This window comes from Vigna unguiculata, chromosome 3, assembly GCF_037176805.1.
Source record: "Vigna unguiculata cultivar grain cowpea cultivar isolate G323 ecotype 2 chromosome 3, ASM3717680v1, whole genome shotgun sequence".
NCBI classification, from domain to species: domain Eukaryota; kingdom Viridiplantae; phylum Streptophyta; class Magnoliopsida; order Fabales; family Fabaceae; genus Vigna; species Vigna unguiculata.
The window spans coordinates 15492340-15515561 of NC_140794.1; the positions used below are offsets into that span (position 1 = coordinate 15492340).

The 23222-nt window shown below is 29.1% G+C and overlaps 2 protein-coding genes across 3 annotated transcripts; one reads left to right on the plus strand and one right to left on the minus strand.

The window, feature by feature from the left end:
* Positions 1 to 3778: 3778 nt before the first annotated feature.
* On the minus strand, positions 3779 to 7090 carry MSI1 (Transducin/WD40 repeat-like superfamily protein). The gene is made up of 6 exons (XM_028065107.2): positions 6956 to 7090; positions 6097 to 6853; positions 5839 to 5991; positions 5113 to 5237; positions 4928 to 5023; positions 3779 to 4218 (listed from the first exon to the last, which is right to left on the minus strand). Exons 2-6 carry the CDS (start codon positions 6766 to 6768, stop codon positions 3987 to 3989), a joined length of 1278 nt encoding a protein of 425 aa, XP_027920908.1. The 5' UTR covers positions 6769 to 6853; positions 6956 to 7090; the 3' UTR covers positions 3779 to 3986.
* Positions 7091 to 20485: 13395 nt separating this feature from the next.
* On the plus strand, positions 20486 to 22417 carry LOC114178928 (uncharacterized). 2 transcript variants are annotated; one of them, XM_028065077.2, is made up of 2 exons: positions 20486 to 21678; positions 21801 to 22417. In XM_028065077.2, the coding sequence occupies exon 1, from the start codon at positions 20678 to 20680 to the stop codon at positions 21638 to 21640; it is 963 nt and encodes a 320-aa protein (XP_027920878.1). In that variant the 5' UTR covers positions 20486 to 20677; the 3' UTR covers positions 21641 to 21678; positions 21801 to 22417. The 2 variants fall into 2 exon arrangements, with proteins under 2 accessions (XP_027920878.1, XP_027920879.1); XM_028065078.2 differs by having other exon boundaries at positions 22067 to 22417.
* The last annotated feature ends 805 nt before the right edge of the window (positions 22418 to 23222 follow it).

A 23222-nucleotide genomic window follows, 5' to 3' on the forward strand; every position in this document is an offset into this window, starting at 1 on the left:
ATTGATAACCGATTAGAGAGGACTCAGTTCTGCAAGAAAAACTGATTAGGAGCTGCAATGACTTCATACAAAGAGCAATGACTTCATATTAAAAACAATTCTTTTAAGCTCCTTGTCAGAAGGCAATGTTGTGAGCATGTTTTTTCGGAATCATGTACATAAACAAATTTAAACTAGTATTACAGTAGTTTGAACCTACGACTACGAAACACATACAAGAAAACACCAACATATAAAAAAAATACAGGGCAGGTTTTAATTATATTTCATATTCTAAAATAATAAATAAATTATTAGACTACTTAATATTATAATATATTTTTAATTTGAGTATGATTATTAAAAAAAAAATACTTTTTAAGATTTAACTTTTTTAAGTAAAAATTTAATTTAAATTTTGTAATATTCACTATCAATATAACTTTAATTAATTATTTAACAAATATATTATAAAAAATATAATTGTATACTTGTAATTAAAATATAAGATTCAAATGAAAAACATACGATGTAACAAATAGTTGTATAATTATATAACAAATCATATTTAAATTTACGATTAAGTATATTTTTAGTTATTAAAATTATATGAGAAATTGAAATTTATTTTTTTGATATATTTTAAAATTTTAATACGTTTGATCCTCAAACATAGTTGAAGGATCATGCGTAAAGGTTAAAAAAAAACTATGTACTACTCATTGTAAATTACAAGAAGTCTTATGGACACCACCCATTAACCAGGATGTGCATGTTGAATGGCATTTAAATCCTACAAAAACTTTCACCTAGCAATGTAAAATTTGTAAACAACCCCATTTATGAATCGAATTTCCCTGCATCATTTCATCGTAAGGATTTTTCTTTTGACGACACGCTTCTTCTGTGATTTAACTTGTTAAAAATGTGTATTTAGGTTAGACTATGAATCCTCTGCCTCCCAAAATTTCTATTCAAGATTATTGTCTTCTTTCGTACTAGAAGGAAACTTATATTGAATTCTATTTGAGTTGCAAGTATGCAAACTTTGCGGACCAATACAAAAACTAAAAAAAAAAGTGCAATTATTCCAACTTCCTCTCGTGTAATACAATCAAAAAATGGACAAGAAGTGGAATCCGATACGATTATACTAAAACATGGAATCGGATACATAAATTTTGCAATCACATAAATAGTAGTAAATAGTAGTGGAGTTGATTTTTTTTCGATATATAGAGTGATAATTTGGCATATTAATTTTGTTAATCTCTTCAAAATAAAGAGATAGACCACATGTTATTATTTATTTAAATTAATATAAAATAAAATATATTTCATTTTTTTGAATTTTAATTTAATAAACATTTGAACAAACTTTATTAAACATTTGAATTAATATAATTTAAAATTATAATACGTATTAACTAAGTTCTAAATTCTGGTTAATATAATTTTAAAATGTATTTTAAAATTAGATTTAATAAAAAATTCAATTAATATAATTGTCTTTTAAATATTTATTTAAATTATCGTAAAATAAAATATAGTTTATATAACTGAATTATAACTACAAAAATATTTAAACGAAATTTATTAAATAATTTAATTTATAACTTAAAAGTTTAATATAACATAATATATGAATCGGATTTTAAAATCTCTTTAGCATATTCTTTTATTGTTTTAAATTATAGGTTTAAGTATGTTTTTAGTCCTTGAACTTTGGCCCAAAATTGGAATTCATCCCTGGTTGAAACTTTGATAAATTTTGGTCCCTAAACTTTAAAAATGAATGAATATAGTCCTTTTAACCCAATTTTGTTAACTTTTTTTTAGGTTTCAAACGCATTTCTCAGTAAATATTGGAGTTGTTTATGCCGTTTGACACATTCTCGGCTTAATATTCACTCTGAAATGCGTTCGAAACCTAAAAAAAAGTTAACAAAATTGGGTTAAAAAAGGACTATATTCATTCGTTTTTAAAGTTTAGGAACCAAAATTTATCAAAGTTTCGACCAGGGACGAATTCCAATTTTGAGTCAAATTTCAGGGACTAAAAACATACTTAACCCTAAATTATAATATGATGAATATTCTAATTAATATAACTACCTTTTTAATATTTATTTAAATTAATATAAAATAAATATTTTTATTTCTTTGAATTTTAATTTGAAAATACTTAAACATAATATATGGTAGTTAAAGGAAATTTATTAAATATTTTAATTAATATAATTTAAAATTTTAATATAAGTTAATATATGTTAATTAGATTTCAAATTCAGGTTAACATAATAACTATTTTAAAATAAAATTTAATAAATATTTTAATTAATATAAGTTAAAATTTTATTATAATTTAATATATATTAATTGGAATTTCAAAAAGTTCGATTAACATAGTTTTGTAAATATTTTTTAAATTATAATTTAATAAATATTTTAATTAATATAATTATATTTAATTTTTTATTTAAATAAGTATCAAATAAAATATTTTTTATTTTTTAAATTATAAATTTATTAAAATTTGAAAATATATTTATTAAATATTTTAATTAATATAATTTAAAATTTTATTATAATTTAATATATATTGATCAAATCTCAAAAATCAGTTAACTTAATCTTTTTAAATATATTTTTAAATTCAAATTTAATAAATATTTTAATCATTATAATTATTTTGAAGTATTTATTTAAATTAAACATAAAATAAATATATTTTTTTAATTTTATTTTAATAAAAATTAGAAAAAATATATTAAACATTTGAAAAAATGTAATTTATTATTTATTTACCGGATTTAACATGTTAACATGATTTTTTAAAATGTTTCTTTTGAATTAAAATTTCATAAATATTTTAATTAATATAATTATTTTTCTAATATTGATTTAAATTAATATAAATTAAAATATATTTTATTTGTTTTAATTTTAATTTAACAAAGATTTAAGTAAAAGTTATTAAATATTTTAATTAGTATATTTTAGTATATATTAATCCGATTTTAAAATGGGGGTTAACTTTTTTTAATTAAAGTTTAATAAATACTTTAATTAATATAATTATCATTCAAATATTTATTAGATTAACATAAAATAAAATATATTTTATTTTTTGAAATTTTAATTTAATAAAATTTTAAACCAAATTTTATTATATATTTTAACTAATATAATTTTAAAATTTTAATATTATTTAATATATTTTAATCAAATTTTAAAAGCTATTTAACGATTTTTTAAATAAATTTTTAAATCAGATTTTAAAATTTGGTAAGTTCTATGACCAGATTTCAGAATGCGGTGAGGTAAGTTTCTTAACTGAATTTTAAAAGTCCATAAATTTCTTAATTGAATTTTGATATCTGATACATACAATATATAATGACTTGATGACTTGAGGTGCAGGAATTAGTAAATATAAATGTAGTAATTGTTGATAGAGATATTTGGCATCACAGTGTGTATATATATATATATATATATATATATATATATATATATATATATATATATATATATATATTTGATAGATCCAAATGTTTCAAAATGGAAACTATTTGCTACAGGGATTGTAACAGAGTATTTGCAAAATGCAGTTAAAACAGGCGAGGAAAACTAACTTTAATACCAGCAATTGTAATTTCTAATCATTTTAATCTGACTTTCCAAAAAACTTAATTTACATTAGAGTCAAAAAAAACATATTCAGACTTGAGATTTTTTGGGACAATGCACAGATAGATGTTAACTAAGCTGAGATGGATTATGATGAGACATGATATTTCGTAAACATAAATGGGAAACCTTTACCATCGAAAATTACACCTAGGTCTTGGTTGTTCACCATGCTACTGGTGAAGGAAATCATATATAGTTCACACCTTACAAAAAACACAGCTACAACTAAGGTGAAGAACGAAGTAACAGCACAACACTCAGCCTGTATTCAACACTACACTAAATGCTAAATGTCATGTTCATCAATTACATTACGAAGCTGCAGCTTTCGTTGACTCTTCTGGCAGATCATCTTCGTCGTGGTATATGTTCTCTGCCATCTGCCATATTTGAAGTATGTTGTCTTCAGCGACACTAGCAACAACCCAATCTTCACATGGATTCCAGGAAAAATCAGATATTTTACTTGTATGACCACCATGAATAAAGAGCAATTCTGGTGGACCATCTTCCGCGTCTTCTGGTGACTGCTCTTCGTCAATCCTGCACATCAAATTAGTTGAACCTTGTTAACCAAGTATTTAAATCTTTGTGATTTATAATGATATGATATCAACTTTTGATATTTTTAATAAATCATTTTCACCAGAAAAACAATACTTCAGTAATCATTCAACATTCAGCAGCTCAAACATTTGAGCTACAAGAACCATTACCACTTACAAAGGTACGAATGGTCGAATCCTTGTATACTAATAAAACCGTACTAAAACTAAGTTCTTGTTATATTTGTTTGAAAAAGAGGCACTATCATCCAAGCGACATGCAGACCCCCAAATCATCCGTATGGATAAAAGGATTAACAAATGAATTTTCAATACTGACAAACACGTAAGCATCCTGAATTCTTAGGAAGCATTTTTCCCCGAATGTAACGTGAATCTGTTAGACTGCATGACAAGGATTCCACCATCCCAAGGGCTTAAACAGTAATACAAACGAAATGATTTCAATATTCCTATCAAAACCTCAGATCCGAAAGTTTTCGAAATTTTAGTCTTCAGAGTTGGGGAGGAGTACGCTGACAAGTTGGTCAAAGTGGATGAAAAACACCACAGAAAAGAGTATACGAAACACTTAAACTGTATGAGAAGTGTCAGTGATATGTTTTCTCAAGAGACATATCGATACAGCAAATAGTAATAAATTCATTTAGAAGTCCAGAGATGATAATGTTATTATTGAGCAATACCTGCTAAGATCCCACACCATGAGCCTCCTACCCAGACAACAAGAAGCCAAGATAGTTTCATTCTTTGGATTCCATCCAACCTGGAAAACCTCCTCCCTGTTGGATCCACAAACAACAATCCAGATCACTAAATGCCAAATATAAGTACGAATAGAGCAATTATAAAAACATCAGGCGAGAATTACTTGTGAGAATCGAAGATGTGCAGAGGAGCGCTGATCTTCCGCAGATCAAACAACTTCACAGTTTTATCCGTAGAACCAGTAGCAACAACCCATTCGTTAAAGGGATTGAAGGCCAAGCAGTTAACCTGACAAGACACCCACGATAAAACATAAGTAACTTGCGAGTGATATAGAGTAGAAGAACATTAGCATTTTTGAAACATTGAAAACCCACAATAACATAGGGAACATAGCAGAGGTAAAAGGATGCAAGAAACTACCGCATATCAGAGAGCATTACAAGAGCAGACAGAACAAAAAGAAGAGCTAAAAAAGCCTCGATGCAAGCAAAGAGAAGCCATAGAATAGAAATAGCATCAACATCAAACTTGAGCGAGGAGTAATATGCCAGTTATATAATCTTATCTTCCAGTTAAAAATCTGTGTTTAGCATGTTAAGTCTTTCATTTCAATATTCCCTTCAATGTTCCATCGGCAATACCATCTAGATTTAATGTCTGTGATTAATGAGTCAGGCCAAATTCTTCAAATGAATTTGTACATTTCAAACAAAAGAAGTGAATGGTGATACTTTTACAAAATACCACCAGATAAATACTGGAAAATCCAATTCCTTCACCAAAGTTTCTTGGTATTAAACACAAGCAAATCATAAAACAGACAAGTTACTTCCCCACAGGTTATGCTCATTTTGACAGAATTATCTATTTTTTCAGTACAACACACCTCACTTTGATGGGCAACCACAGATTGGACAGGCTTGCTGACAGCCGGCGTTCGAAGGTCCCATATAAGCAAGTATTGATCATCACCCACAGAACCGAATAAGTACTCATGCCTCAAATGCCAAGCCACATCTTCCACAACACCTTCATGTACCTGGTGACAACAACATAAACATATCCACAGTTTATCAAATCACTGATTAACCTAACATAACCTAACAACACCCAACCAAAACGCAGCAAGAGATGCAGTTCCAACCTTAAATATCTGCATTGCCTCGAGGGTCTTATTCTTGGGAGTGGCATTAATATCCCACAAACAAATCTGAGCATCATCAGAACCACTAAGCAAGTGCCCCTGCTTGAACTTACTCCAGGACAAGCCATAACCCTCAGTGTTGTGACCCCTGAGCCTCAAATCAGGGTTGCATGCCCCATCAAGAGGGGGCTTGGAGGGGTGCTTGCTGTAGTCAAAGACATAAACTTCAGCACTAACAGTCTTGGTGGCAATGATGAAGGGGTTCTGGGGCATGTAGCGAGCCCTGTTAACCTCACCCTCATGGTTGATCTGCTGGATGATCTGAACCTTGCCATTGGCACAGCCAAAGCCACCGATGTCAGGGCGGTCGTCGTCGTAGTGGCGGGCATCGTTCTCAGCATCGTCAAGGGGAAGTTGGACCTGGGCCAACATTAGGTAATTGGGCTCATTCTCAGAGGTGTGGGTGCCCAATATAACCTTCTGCAGCGAATAGTCTTTGCCGGGTGGTTCATGGCGGTCGGGAAGCCACTCCACGGTGAGGGAAGGCCACTCAAGGGCATGCGTAATCACCAGATCATACAGAAAAGGACTATTCTTCTTCCATATCTTGTACTCCTCGTTTATCAGCCGCTCCTCAATCTCACCCCTCATCTCTTCCTCCTCTTTCCCCATCCACACTCTCTTTCTTTCAACCCTAACCCTTCTCTATGCAATCCCAACAAATACAATCACAATCACAGTCTTTTGCAATTGAAAGCTGAAAATGAAATGCCAAGGAAAACCAGAAAAACAAAAACACGCTGAGATTAAAGCAGAATGGAGAAGAGAAAATTGAATAAAGAGTAGAAGAGAGACTCACAGTGGAAAGTAAGAAATAAAGGAGGGAAGGGAAAAATGAAGATTGTGCTGAGAATAAGAACCCTAAGATTTTAAGATGTAATGAAAGAAGTAGCACTGTTGTTGTGCCCGCGCTTGCCTCTTACTCAATTTCTACTGAACCGGTTAGGATATATTAATATTATATATATTGTAATAATAAAATTTATTTTACTTGGGCCGTGTCAAATTCTTCGGCCCACTGATTGATTTGGTAAAAAAAAAACATCTCTACAAACCACTAAAAATAGACAATTTTTTTAGTTACAACTATTTGATTTAAAATTTAAAAAAACAAATCTTGTGAAAACCAAAAGTTTAAACTTCATCTTTAATTTGGAAATGTTTGGAAATATTCTAAAGAAAAAAAAAACATTGAAGCTTAAATGGGGATCCAAAAATTTATTTATGTTATTTTAGTATTACTTTCCATAAAATAAAAGTCCAATAAGAATATGATAAAAATCCTTTTCAGAAAGAAGTGTCTGGCTTTCAAAAGTCGAAAGGTTAATAATGGGTGATGTTGGTGATAATAATGAAAATTTTGTCTCGGTCCAAACTCTAATGTGAGAAATATATTTAATTGCAGTTTTAGCGTCTATATTTTATAAAATTGACAGTTTTAGTATTTTTTTTTCAATTTTATTATTTTACTTTTTTTAATTTTTCATAGTATTTGTTCTTTAAAAAATGACGTAACTTAAATTCTTTAATTTTTAATTGTGTGTAATGTTGTTCAGTTTTTTGTTTTCAAATATTTTGAATCATTCTCGAATTACATTTGACAATAATTCCTACAACTGTTGTCATTTTCAATCGTATGAATAAGAATGAGTTTAATTTCTTTTTACCTTGATGTTCAAAGAAACACAAAATATTGAAAAATTAACAAAGTTACGAAAGATTAAAATTGTGTAAAAAAAATTGAGTAATCAAAATTATGAATAATTAAAAATTGATGGACTAAATTTAAGGGGAAAGAAATAATCAAATTTTCTAGTATTGGAATCAAAATTACAATCAAGCCCAAAAAAAAATTGAAAGCATGGAGTTCATTGATGATGAAATAGTAACATTAAATTCTATACATCTCATGCAAGGTAATTTTACCTGACAAATATTAAATTAACATTAATACTTAATATATGCATTAATTAATATGAGCATTTGAAACATTATAAATGCATTATTTTAATATATATATATATATATATATATATATATATATATATATATATATATATGGCTTAAATATCTTTTTGGTCCTCATCTTCGTAGTATTTGTTGTGGATGGTTCTCATTTTCACAGAATGTTTAAAATGGTCCTCATTTTTACCGAATGTTTAGAATGGTCCTCATTTTCGCAATTCGTGTTTTATTTGGTCCTTTTCTGTAACGTCGTTTAAATCATTAACGGAACATTGTACCGGTGGCACGGTTTGTATTAGGGTGTGTTACGTGTACTGTACAGGTGGCTAATTAACGTTAATTTTTCAATTTAGGAGAAATTTTGCAATTAGGAAAATTTCTTTATCTTCGTCTTTCTTGAGTTCAGATTTGCAGAGGAAGCAGCTAATACTTGTCATTTCATCATTGGATTGCAGTTGCACTCTTCATTTCAATTTTCTAGTTAATCATCATCAACGAGTAAGTGGGTTCAGGGTTTTCTGGGTTGTGTTTGCTCGTGGGTTAGGGTTTTCGTTCTATTTTTGGGTTTGTTTGTCTTTTGATTGTTGTGATGTTTTGCATGGTTTCTAAATTACTTCCATGATTTTGTGTAGTTGGTGTCTGTAAGTGGGGTTCAGTGGGGTATTATTTTAGTTGGTTTGTTTGTCGGTTGTCAATGTTGGTGTAATGGTTCCCATTATTTTATTTGTAATTGAGTGTAGCAGTGATCCCCCATTGCGTTAAAGTAGGCTTAATAATACATTTTTTTTATCTGTTTAATTTACTTTAGGGCAATGAGTGATGATAGGTTCAATGTTATTGTCCACCACGGTGGTGAAGTAGAGGCCCATGAAGAGGCTGCTAAAGTAGAGATTGGGGATGCCAGTGGTCTGAATAGTGATGTTGAAGTGGAAGGTGAAATTGAAGTGGAAACTATGCCTGAAAGTGATGATTCTAGCAGAGGTAAATTTGAAAATAGAGCACGTCATTTAATCGAGTTATCTAATGATGAATGACATTCAGAAGAATTACTTAGTGGGCCAAATAACGAGAGTGAAACAGCTGGGGATGAAGAAAACAATGATGAAAGGACAGGATGTGGTCCATTCCAGACATTTGAAAAAGTTGCAGCCCACATTATTGGAACCACTACTCTGTAAATCAATAAACCAAAAATTAAAACCAATTTATTATTAACACAAAAATAAAAATAGATTGTACCCAAAATTTTCTACCAATATTCTTTGGAGTTCTTGTCATCCTCAAAGCAGCAATCTCTCTGCAACTACAAATCGGGGTTAATTTGTTTCTCGTTGAACCACCAACAGTGCACGAAGTGATACAACACGGTTGTCTCCAACGATTACAACCAGAGGTAAAGGAAGAAGATTGGGACCGTAACATACCTATATAATGAGATTGTAGGAAGAAGAAGATTGCAGCAATACCAATTGGGAATGGAGGAACAAGATTGTCAAAACTCACCAGCTGTCCAAACATTCCCTACCAAAACCCTAGCTCACTTATTTATCCCCAAATATCTAATTAAGTCACCTGTACAGTACACGTAATACACCCTAATACAAATCGTGTCACATGTACAATGCTCCGTTAATGATTTAAACGGCGTTACAAAAAAGGACCAAATAAAACACGAATTGCGAAAATGAGGACCATTCTAAACATTCGGTAAAAATGAGGACTATTTTAAACATTCTGTGAAAATGAGGACCATTCGCAACAAACATTAATGCTCCGTTAATGATTTAAACGGCATTACAAAAAAGGACCAAATAAAACACGAATTGCGAAAATGATGACCATTCTAAACATTCGGTAAAAATGAGGACCATTTTAAATATTCTGTGAAAATGTGGACCATTCGCAACAAACATTACGAAAATGATAACCAACAAGGTATTTAAGCCTATATATATATATATAATATGTTATTTTTGAAATGGGAAATAAAGAAAAAAGAGCTATAGATGAAATGAAAAGCACGCTGAAATACTCATTTAAAAAGCTATAGACAATTTTTTTATAGTGCATATAGTTTTACTCTAACGTGTAAAAATAAGAAAATTATGTACGATTTATTAAGATTTTAAATTTTCAATTTAAAATTTAAAATTTTACGTAAAAGTTGTAAATTAAATTGCTTAAGGTAGTGATAGAGAAAGTTTGATAATAAAATTATTATAGCAGTTATTAAAAACTTCGAAAACTATAATAGAGTCTAACTTAAGTAGTTTTAAGTTAAATTGTTTATTTTATTTAGTTGAGCTTAAATCTGGAAACAATGTGTTAGGTTTACGAGGAGAAGAATAGAATTTAAAATACTTGAAAGATATTTTAAAAGGAAATATAAAATATGTTTCAGGAGATATGTCTATAGATAAAACAAAATATTTGAAAATATTCTTGCACGTAATAACAGGCATAGAAACTTGTTTTACGGTGGGTCCACTGTAACATTTCATTTTCTTTTATGAAACTTTTACTTAGTCACATTGTAATTAACATATCCAATAATATTGGAGAGAAAAAAATTATTTAAAATTTATATTTTTAATTATTATCACTATATAATAAAAATTAATACATAATTTAATATAATTGTAATTACAAAACAAATCATACATATCTAAAGTATTATTTTTTCAGATTCTTGAACTCATCCATAATTAAATAAAAACTAAAATTTTCAGTTATTTCTTTTAGGTTAAAATACTTCCTTAGTCCATGTTTTTGTTGAAAAATCTCAAATAGGTCCTAAGATTTTTTTTAGTCTCAATTAGGTCCATATTTTTGAAAATGTGTAACAATTAGGCCCATTTTCCAAGTAATAATTTTCAAATTCAGAGAAACCCTGGAATTCACAATGGGCAATCCTGAGCCAAATCCTGTTTTCTGAAAACAAATAAAAATTCAGAAAGTGATAATAAAAAAGGGATAGGTGCAGAGACTCTATGGAAGCTGTTCTAACAAACGAAATTGACGACTTTTTTTATTGCATTAGTAAAAGAATCCTTTTACCAAAATTACAGGAATGGATCAAAGATAAACATTTAGAAACATATATATATATATATATATATATATATATATATATATATATATACTGAAATACTCTTTCAATTTGTTACTTTGTTAGTATGATGTTAACGGTGTTAAGGACATGCCACGTGTCAGCTCCTCATTTTTTTGAATTTTTTATTTTGAATTTTTTATTTTTTATAATTTTTTTATAATTTTTATAATTTTTTTTTTGAAAATTATTCATGCCACGTGTCACATCAATATTGTGCCACGTATCAAGTCAGTAAGGTGACACGTGTCAAGTCATTGTTAAAATCTCAATTTGGTCCATATATTTGTTATTTTAATTATATTTTAGTCCATTTTTTTTTAATTTTCAATTTCATCTTCTCCAAATTGAGATCAAATTTAACTTTTATATAAATTTTATAATGACATTTTTATTAAACAATTTTAATAATATTAAGTTTATTTTATATTTTGTTTTAAAATTTTAAAATATTTATTTTAACTTGTTACAAAATTGTTTTAAATAATTTATATACAAATGTTAGAGTTGGTTTAAAAATAAAAAATTTATAAATTTAAATATAAAATTTTAAAACAATTTTGTAAAAGGTTAAAATAAATATATTTAAAATTTTTTTAAAAAATGGACTGAAATGTAATAAAAATAACAAATATATGGACCAAATTGAGATTCAGACAATAATTTGACACGTGTCACCTTACTGACGTGACACGTGGCACAATATTGACGTGACACGTGGCATGAATAATTTTCAAAAAAAAATTAAAAAAATTAAAAAAAAATTAAAAAAAATTAAAAAAAAAAATTAAAAAAATGTGGAGCTGACACGTGGCATATCCTTAACACCGCTAATATCATACTAACGGAATGGGCCTAATTGTTACACATTTTCAAAAATATGGACCTAATTGAGACTAAAAAAAATCTTAGGACCTATTTGAGATTTTTCAACAAAAATATGGATGAAGGGAGTATTTTAACCTTTCTTTTAATATAAATATGAAAACCTTTCTAAATAATTAATAGGATATTTCTCATGTAACTCGTTGAACTTTAAGAAAATGATCCTCTGATTGAACAATATGATCATTAGTATTATGTTTCAAAATATGTAAAAAATTGAATTAGTCTTGTTTTCATCTTCACAACATGTAGCTTTCCTTTTATCACTTTAAAACAATGAATCTATTATCTTATTCTTCATTAATATTTATCACAACCTAATAAAAGATTGAGAGTTCCTAAAAATGATTAAAATAAAAAAAAAAGTTATTACAATCTAATGAAAAAAATGAGAGTTCCTAAAAAAATCTATGATAATAAAGTCACAATTCAAAATCGATTATGAAAAAACACATCATACATTACTTTTACTTCTATATTCATAAAAAATAAACACAAGACTCATGATATAAAAGATAATCTAACTATTAAACAAATATTTCAGGATCAAGTAAGACATGAGAATTTCCTTTTTTTTTTCTTCAATAGTGAAAGAGAACAAATGAAATGAAAAGAAAAAAAATAATAAGTTTGTATCCAACTTTTTTTTTCAAAAACAAAAAGAAAACATGTGAGAATAAGAAATAAATCTAATATGTAAAAAAGCTCAAAAAGATAATAAAAAAGGTGTATCTTAATAAATATTTTTAATTTTTATTATATTTGATTTTATGTTTTATCATTTATTATTATTAAATGTTATAGTTTATAAAAAATTAAAAAAAATACCTAATTTAATAATCATAATTTTTTTTAATATAAACTACATATAATTTAAACTTTTTAAAAACATTAAAATTTTCTAAATTACATATAATATATAAAACAATTTAAAAAAATTAGGGGGGCCATAGCCCCTCCCTGTCCCTCAAAACATCCGCGTAATTAAAAGATTATATATGTATTGTTTCATTACCACTTTTACTTTAATATATAAAGTGATTCATAATTATCTATCTATCTTATAAAAAAATACAAATATCATTTTATAATAATAGAATTATAATTTTCACACAAAAAAATTATAGTTATCACACTTAACTACAACATATAAATATGTTATTTAAGATTACAGTAATAACTCTTTTAGATAGAATATGAAAAATAAACAATTATTTCTTAAAAGAAATTTAAAGAAAATGAAGGAAGTACGAAGAAAACACAATCTTTAAAATTTGTTTAACAAATGGTCTAAAGATGTAATAATGTAAGGAAGCAATTCAACTTGCATAACACATTGTATGATTATAGGAAGACTATTAGTTGTTTATGAATGATGAGACTTCTATTTATAGACATCATGAATAAGATTGTTAGAATTAGATGCAATTTTTGTTTTCATAAATCAATTTTGTAAGATTGAGTTAGGTTTAAAATTTACTTCTTAACATGATATTAGAGTCATAGGTTAGAGTGTATCCTTCCCCAATTCATGCCTACATATATAGAATATTTTAAGAAATGAATATCTCTTTTACTAGCGGGATCCCTATACAATAATTGTCATAGTTATACCTTATCCGAACAAATTTGTTGTTTATTAAGTTTATCGTTCAACCCATTATCATTAATGTTTAGTTCTACGATCGAGATATATATGTTTCGGCATGAGAGGGTTGTGTTGGAAGCCTCACATTGGTTAGAGATAAGGACAATTTATATAATATAAATGAATGCAAATCTCACCTTATAAATATATTTTTTAGGTTGAGTTAAGCTTAAAATCCACTTCTTAACAAGGTCGATAGCATTTAGCTTACAAGATACTATGTAGCACTCAACTTTTTATAAATGTTTAGTTCTACGCTCGAGATGTATATGTCTTGGCATGAGAGGATTGTGTTGGAAGTCTTACCTCGACTAGAGATAAGGACAATTTATAATATATATAAATGAATCCAAACATCACCTTATAAGTTTACTTTTTAAGTTGAGTTAAGCTTAAAATTCACTTCTTAACAAGGTCGAAAACATTTAGCTTACAACATACTATGTAGCACTCAACTTTTTATGTATAAATTACATTTTCTTCTATACATATTTTTCTTATGCTAACTACATCAAATTTAGCATGCATTCTCACAAAGGTTGGTTTGTTGTCTTAGAATTTCCTTTAAGACTCATGAGTCAATTCTATTATGATGTAGTTAGTCCAAATAGTGAATATGGTAACAAAAGGTGCTTCTTGAACATTGTGTCTTCTGTAAAAAAAATATATGTAGTTTTGTCTGAAGTTAACTTGAGGTTAAATATTTAAAGTTAGATATTTTGATAACTATGTCATTATTGAATGATTTGTTTATTATACTTAAAACAAAACATTTATTATAATAAGCTTTGTGTTATTTGTTATAATCAAAATAATAAAGTCGTTGATAAATGTCAAATATTGGTATATTTTAACTCTAATTTTGATTTACATTTAATAGTTATCATGGTTCTTGATCTTTTAGTTATTTTTGTTTAAATTTTAATTATTTTTATGATTTTAAATTTTTTCTTTACTTTTTCTTATTTCCTTAAAGAGTTCATGGATCACACAGTCTTTAGGGTGCTTAAATAAGAAACATATAACATAAACATTTATAATCAACATCCATAAGAATTATAAGTCTGACATTATTGTCGTCATTGTTGGTTGACCTAGGAGACACTTAGTGAGCAAATCATGAAGAAAAAATCAAACTCCAAACTATTTTAAATTCAAGACTAGACAATATAAAAAACACAATCTTGAACACATAATCTGACACCTTACTAGACAAACACAATTCATTTTTAGCTTTTAAGTTTTCTTTTAGTTTTTATATAGTGTGAAGTCATAAGTGGATAAGCACCTTGTTGCTAGTGATTGATGCATTTGTTTGACTCATTATCTTCACTTTTTCAACAAGATTGGTTATTTAGTTCATTATTTATACTTTGCTCTTAATGTTAATTTAGTTGAGTTAACCAAATTACAATTTTATACCCATGGTCAATAAACCCTTTTATAAATTAGAATCTAGGTAAAAAAGAAGAAGAAGAAATGATGATACAATCTACTAATAGGAAAGACAATAGGAACTATAAATCAATTTTCAGTCTCTAACCTTAATTTTGGTCACTTAATAAATTTCTTCAAAGAACTAAAATCGTTCTTAAGTAATCTAGATATTTTCTCATCAAACAATCATGCTTAAATCAAAAATTATTTTATTAGAGAATAGTGAAATGCATGAGAAAGGTTGATAAAATTAATCTCCAACAATTTTTATACATTTACATCTCTATCTTTATTCTTATTTTTATTTTAAGTTTTTTTTTTTGTGTTATTTGCACTTCTGTGAGGCCCGTGGCCGTTACTAAATACTTTAAGATTAAACCATGTAAGAGTAAAGTCCAACAATCACAAATTTTGATTAAGTGTATTTTACAACAAAGTATAAAACCTGAATATGCTTCATATGTGAGACAATGTGTTTTATATAAATAACAAGGTATGTAAGATACACGTGATTTGTCTAACAAACGATACAACATCTTGTAGTATTTGTTTCATATGATAGGCGAAGCCTTCATTAAACAATAAACACACATTCTTAGGTTTAACATTGTACTTACAGAATATTCTTCAAGCTTATATATTGTGTTGTAAGGAATGTTTGAGTTTAATGTACCAAGAGGATTTGCTAAAGCATATGATAACATCATGATCACTTGAGATATGGGCTAAAGCTATTTTGCACTAATAACTATCCTGACATGTCCTACAATCTCCACCCTTACTTTGGTTTGAATGAATATTTATTTAAATTATGGTTCATAAATTTTTTTAACTATCAGAATGTTGCATATTAGCATTTAATGTTGTATGGACTCTCTTTAATGCACCTCTATGTCCAGTGGCGAATTTAAGACCCTAACTCAGTGGGGGCAAGTCAAGTGGTGTATTTGTACACTCTCAACTACATACAGGTCTATCATGGAGTAGCGGCCACCGGGGGTTACAAATATATAATATTAAATATTTTTTTATAGATACTAAGTAATAATTTTAACAAAATCAGGAGATGCACTTGCACACCCTCGTGTACACGTAGGTCATCATTATCTGTGTTCTAGCTTGATGAAACGCATAAAGATGGTCATTCAAGTTTGAAGCTCAAAACGACCATAAATGAATTTGCAACAACTACTTCTTTTAAGCTTTATATGAGCTACCCTTTACAAAGAAGAAAATAAATATAACAAACTTGAAGTGTTGAAATGCTACTGAAATCTAAGATCAAACCCTTATGCTTATAAAAACTTTATAAGAACATTGTTGTGTTCATTAGAAACCTAAAGGAGTGTTCATACCTAATACACTGAAAGATATTGATCCCCTTTCTAGTGAGCAAACCTATGATCGTTTAGATCATACCTTTTCACAAACCCTGATTGTTTAGCCAAGGGGCGTTGTTGTCCAAAGAATACTATTTTCTATCCAGGAGTGACTAAGTTGCAAATAATACTCAAGGTTATTTATCCAAGAGTGATTATGCTCCAAATAAAACTCCCGAGGTATTAGTCATGAGTGATTGAGTTTCAAAAAATACTTGCGTTGTAACTTGTTGCGATGTCAACATAGCAAAACTCAATCAATTGTTTAAGAAATGGACTAGTCTGTGCTATGAAACAAACTATTATAAAATTATAAGCATAAATCTTTCTTTCCCTTGATATATTGCTCATTGCATATTATCGTCTTACACTAACAAAAAAGGAGAGTTTTACGATCTAAGTTTTAGAATATTTTTCTAAAGGTTGTCTATCATATAGAACAAACTTTTTTAAGCGCCATCAACCATTATTCTTCAAAGATAATTTCTTTATATATATATATATATATATATATATATATATGAGAAGAAAAGAGTTGTTGCAAATTCATTTGAAGTTGTTGTGAGTTTTAGAAACCTTTCATCTTCTTTATATATTGTTTTCCCACATTCGAATACACACATTAAATGTCCTACAACATTAAATGTGTGTGAATTATTTACACAACTTCTCTCATGCACCACATGACTCATCAAGCCTAAGCAAGTAACTTCTTTCCTTTTCAGTGAAAGTATGAAACCTAATATGATTGACTCTACAACACAGACATTCCATCTTTTCATAAAAGTTATTTTTGTGGAATAACTTTAGGCACACTCTTCAAGAGATCTTGGTGTATACATTTGGTTGTGAGACCCTTTGAGAGAAACAAAGAGACAAACATTTCATGCACATAGAGAATAAGCATTTAGAGCCTTCAATATGTACTACATAATGCTAAATACTTATTTTTTGTCAAATGAGACATACTCATCGTTTGTCTAATAAAACTTTATCATAGGAAGATCACTAAGCAATATGCTTTCATTTTTTCCGTCACATGTGAAACACATAACAAATAGAACTGCATCTAAAACACTTGCATCTATTAAACTAGACAAGACATTTGTGTTTGATGAAACCTTATGCTAATAAAAATATGTTTAATACTTTATTGTTTAATCACAAAAACAAAGCCAAAATAATGGGTCTCTTACACTTTGATCTAACATAAATAATTGTTATAACATTTCTCTCACTTGAGCTACCATCTATGGCTTAAGCGATGGAGCTTCACAATTGAGCGACACATTGTCGCTTGAGCAAGATGAAAAACCCTTACAAACAAAATTTTTATTTGTTATAATGTAACTAAATAAAATATTTTTACAACCTAAAACAAACTTTTCCTCCCTTTACTACTCAACACATATTTATTTTAATTAAATTATATTCAAAGCAAATAACTTATTAAAACATAACATCTAATAACCAATTTATACATCACACTAATACAATACAATCTAAGAATAGTCCTACAAACATCACTGGTTTCATACACCTATATACAATTCAATATCATAATTAAACAATCTTTGCCAATAATATACTTCTTATATCATCATTAAAATCCTATAATTCATATTCCAATTCAATAACAACACAATCAAATTAACAAGTGTTTATTATAGGGTTTAAACTCTTCGACATTTAATTCTCACCAGTTTTAATATTTTCTAAAGCACTCAATCCACTTTTAATAATTTCTCTAAAAGATTAAAAAGTTAAAGAAGTCCTAACTTGTTCCTCGGAAGTACTATTAAGTATTTATCTGTTTGGCTCAAATCTCACATGTGATAACAAAACTTGCATATACAATTGAATCAATAAAGGAACTTGAGATATATGGAAGAATAGAAACTTACATGAAAACAAATTTTGATCAATTCAAATTACTTTATACTTTAGAAACTTTTGTTTTGTACACTCTAGAGCCTTTTTTATTTTGTACACTTTGATTAAAGAAAAGATGTGAGGTGTGGCATTATAAATTTTGATAAGAGTAAAAGGTCTTGTATTTGAGATGAAAGATTTTAGATAATGAAAAATGAATTAATTTTATATATTTATTTTGTAAGATACTTAGACTAAACATCTCTGTGAATTTTGATATCGTTGTTGAACTAACACCAAGAATTCAATAATCACGTGTCATCACATAAAACATACCATAAAAAGAAAGAACAAAACTAAGAAAAGATATACTAAAACATAAAAAAATAAAAACAAACACATATAAAAAAATACACCTAAAAACATAAAAAGTTAAAAAAAATACTTATGTACTCTACAAACTTAATTCATATATCAAACATATCACTACAAAGTTAAATTATTATAAATTTATCTACGCAACTCAAATCTTACAAGTAACCTCACAAATCTAGCTAAAAATAAAGTGTTTTATATTGCAAAGAGAAAAAATATTTTAAACAAATAAAAAACAAATAATTTTATATTCAGTCTTCATGATTTTTCAATAATAAAATATGTATTCTCTATATAAGTAAACTTTTCTTTAAATCTATAAATTTAGTCATAAGACATTATCTAACAAATATTTAAACTAAAATAGATGTTTTAATAAATAGTGGGTACAAAAATTTGAACTTCAAGTAAATTTCTTTTATTTCAAATTGTGAAAAAATGTAAGTCAATAAGAAATTTCATTAAAATATGTCAATTAAATTTCTCAACAAAAAGTAGCCATAAATAAAATATGTGAGTATCATAATGCCGCGTTCAAAGGCATATTTTTTGTTGTTATGATTGATATTGGTGTTCTTTTTATTATTATAGACCCATATTAAATGTTAAAATTATTTATTTATTTATTATTTTTAATTTTGTTGTCCTTTCATCAACTTTAAATGGTAAAAGGTAGAAAAACTAAGAAATTATATAATTTTCGTTTGTTTATAATTTCAGAGTTAAAAGATAATTTAAGAAACAACCATTATAAACACCTCAAAACATTAAATTGAACTATTTTGAATTTAAACTTTTTTCTCAAATTTTAAAATGAATAAAATTAGTCTTTTTAATTTATTATCATTATTAAACAAAATTTACATGTTAAAGGGAATTTCAGTTCTCATATGTAAAAAAAAAGTTAAATCAGTCAGTTCAGAAACTATATTAGAATTTGAAATTATATTAAAATTTGAAACAGAAAAAAATTTCAATTTATATACAAATTTAAGGATTACAAACATTTAATTATAAATAAAAAGAAAATTCATATATGTATATATATTATTTTAATTTTTAATTACTTTAATATATATTTTTGCCAAATATTTCAATTAGTTTTTCTATTTTTAATTATACACTAGTTTTTTAAATTTTGAACTGCCTCCTCTACTTCCAACCAGATATAATAAAATGTTTACGAAAAAGAGAATAATGTATATATAGTATTAGTATCCTTTTGAACACGCTTTCCAATGACATTTTTTTATGTTAAAGAAAAAAAACACACCTTCCAAGTTCCATTAAATTCAATTTGACTTATTTACAACCAAAACTATTAGCGGGAAGGACTGACAAAAAAAATTTAAATATACTTTTATTTTTAAATTATTATAAAAAAAATGTGACATTAATTTATAAATTTTACGTAAAATATTTTTTTCTAATTATGTGAAGTACTTTATATATAATAAACTAAATTTTAGAATAAATTATGATACAGGCTCTATATGTTATTGGTTTACTTTGGTGAAGAAATAAAATACTTTAGCATAATATAAAGTTTATAAGAAATTAAGAAAATGTTAAGAAAAAGTAATAATTGAAAAAAGAATAGTAGCAGTGAGTGGCGAAGAAACTGGTGTTGTTATTTGTAATTTGGGAAGCGAAATCTGGATTTTGGTGGCTGAAACATAAAACGTGTCTACTGAAAACAATAAAAGATAGCCCCCACACGAGACAACACCCACCGTCTCTTTTCTCCATAGAAAGAAAGAGAGAAGGAAAGAAAGAGAGAAAGAAAGAAAGAGAGAACGAAAGAAAGAAGACGCAGTTGTTGTTGTTGTTGGTGATACTGAGGAGAAGAAGATGGATCTGGCACCGGAAGAGCTTCAATTTCTGAACATCCCCGACATCCTGCGAGAATCGACCTCAATCCCAAAGCGTTCTCCGAAGACCTTCTACCTCATCACGCTCACCCTCATCTTCCCCCTATCCTTCGCGATCCTCGCCCACTCGCTCTTCACGCACCCTCTCATCGTGCAGCTCCAGAACCCCTTCAACGACCCTTCTCAGGCCTCTCACCAGTGGACCCTCCTCCTCATCATCCAGTTCTCCTACCTCCTCTTCCTATTCGCATTCTCCCTCCTCTCCACCGCCGCCGTCGTCTTCACCGTCGCATCCCTCTACACCGCCAAGGCCGTCTCTTTCTCCTCCACCATCGCCGCCATCCCACGCGTCTTCAAACGCCTCTTCATCACCTTCCTCTGGGTCACCCTCCTCATGATCCTCTACAACTCCCTCATCATCCTCTCCCTCGTCCTCATCATCGTCGCCATCGACACCGACAACTCCCTCCTCCTCCTCTTCTCCCTCCTCATCATCCTTTCCCTCTTCCTCGTCGCCCATGTCTACATCACCGCCCTCTGGCACCTCGCCTCCGTCGTCTCCGTCCTCGAGCCCGTCTACGGCCTCGCCGCCATGAAGAAAAGCTACCACCTTCTCAAGGGTCGGACCAAGTACGCCGCCGTTCTCGTCGCCGCCTACCTCGTCGTCTGCAGCATCATCTCTGGGATCTTCAGCGTCGTCGTCGTCCACGGTGGGGACGTCTACGGCGTCTTCACTAGGATCGTCGTTGGAGGCTTCCTCGTGGGGCTGTTGGTCATTGTCAATTTGGTTGGGTTGTTGGTGCAGAGCGTGTTTTACTACGTCTGCAAGAGTTTCCATCACCAGGGGATTGATAAGAGCGCGCTGCACGATCACCTCGGAGGGTACCTTGGCGAATACGTGCCTCTCAAGAGCAGCATTCAGATGGAGAATTTGGATGTATGACTGTAACCAACCCCTACACGCGCATGTGCGGATTATTTGTAAGTTTGGTTTCTTTCTTTGTTATGATGTAACGGAATAGTGTAAAACAGTGGATGACTAATCAATGATATCTTGTGTGCTGATTTTCGGTGTCTGTTTGTTTGTTTGTTTGTGTGTGTAGTGGTTGATCTGTTTCATTTGTTGCTTTAAATAAGGAATTTGATCAAATCCTGGTTTAAGAGTAGCTCAGCTCAGCTCAGTTCAGTTCACATTCACCGGTTGTATTGTTGTTGGTACATACGTACAGGATTTTTCAATTGAATTGAGAGCAAAAGGGTTGTTTGTGTTTCTTAGCTCTCTTCTTTCACATAGTGCTTCAGATTGAATCTATGGCTTAAAAGAATTAACTACCGTGTTATATTGGCTGTATATGATGTTGTAATGTAGCACCAGGATAAATTTCTTGCGGTGGGACTGCTTACTACTTACTAGAAGACAATACATTTATAATCAAAATTTCGATCTGTGTGATGCTTTCTGAGCAAATTAGTTCACGGACCCCTTTAATGGGGAAGAGGCCCAGAAGCAGTGTACAGAGTTTGCCTTTAAAGCAAATCTTGAATTGGGTGCCCTATCTTGACTTTTGAAAGGTAAACTCTATTGGGAGGGAAGAGAGAGAGGGGAAGATGTTGGGGTTCAGATAAAACAGCTGGTTCTTTGTTTTTGTATTTTCTCTTTACTTTTGACAATGTTTTTAGTTTTTCTTGATAAATTGCGAAGATTTTTTAATTTCGAGTATTTGCTACTCTTTAAATCTTAATCCTCCATTTTCATAAACAGTATGTTGATCTTTGATTTGTGGTTTATAGATAATGTCTTTCTTTGGTTGCTACTGTTGTGGGATTAGTCAGGTATGGTTTTCTGTTTACTTGAATGTATGTAGTATGATGTAAAATTGTTGCTTATTTGCATGTCTTATTTTACCACTAAGTGGTGGTGGTTTATTATCTAATCAATACTTAATAGTCAACTAAGTGTGGTTTGAAAGAACTAGAATTTGAATGAGTGTTGATCATTTCTGTAGGACTATGGTAATGAAGACAAATCTTGGTTTTAGCTTTCTGCTAAATGTGTTATGAGTTTGTTGGGTTAACGAACAGGAAGAGTGAATATTAGTATTAGCTCACAGGAGGGGGTGAGAGATTTAACCAAAGATTAGACGAATTTCCTCTTTATTATCGTTTCATATATATTCTATGCTTGTTTCAGCTCACACTTATCATTGTTTTCTTCTAATCCAGAATTCTAGCTAGATTGCATGATTGTTATGATATAGATGGTATTATGTTCTTCAAATACTTTTAGGAACTCTTGCGATAAAGACAAAAAGTTAATGATTAAGAAACTATTGGGTTAGAAGTGTTCTGCTGATAATCATTTCCTTCTTAAACCAGTAGATTGAAAAATGATTACTTAATTAATCTCCCTACTGCAAACAATCTTGTAATACTTTGTAAAAGACATGAACTGAACAAAATTGAAACCAGACATGTTATGCTAAACTGAAACCAAACATATACTTTGTATATAACACATCAAATCT

Excerpts from the sequence above, each read along its gene's own strand:
- MSI1 (XM_028065107.2), bottom strand. The coding sequence starts at position 6,768 with ATGGGGAAAGAGGAGGAAGAGATGAGGGGTGAGATTGAGGAGCGGCTG. Across the intron at positions 5,024-5,112 it reads CACATCTTCGATTCTCACAA|GGAGGAGGTTTTCCAGGTTG; the intron begins GTAATTCTCGCC and ends TGGATCCAACAG. Across the intron at positions 4,219-4,927 it reads ATGGTGTGGGATCTTAGCAG|GATTGACGAAGAGCAGTCAC; the intron begins GTATTGCTCAAT and ends TTTGATGTGCAG.
- LOC114178928 (XM_028065077.2), top strand. The coding sequence starts at position 20,678 with ATGGATCTGGCACCGGAAGAGCTTCAATTTCTGAACATCCCCGACATC.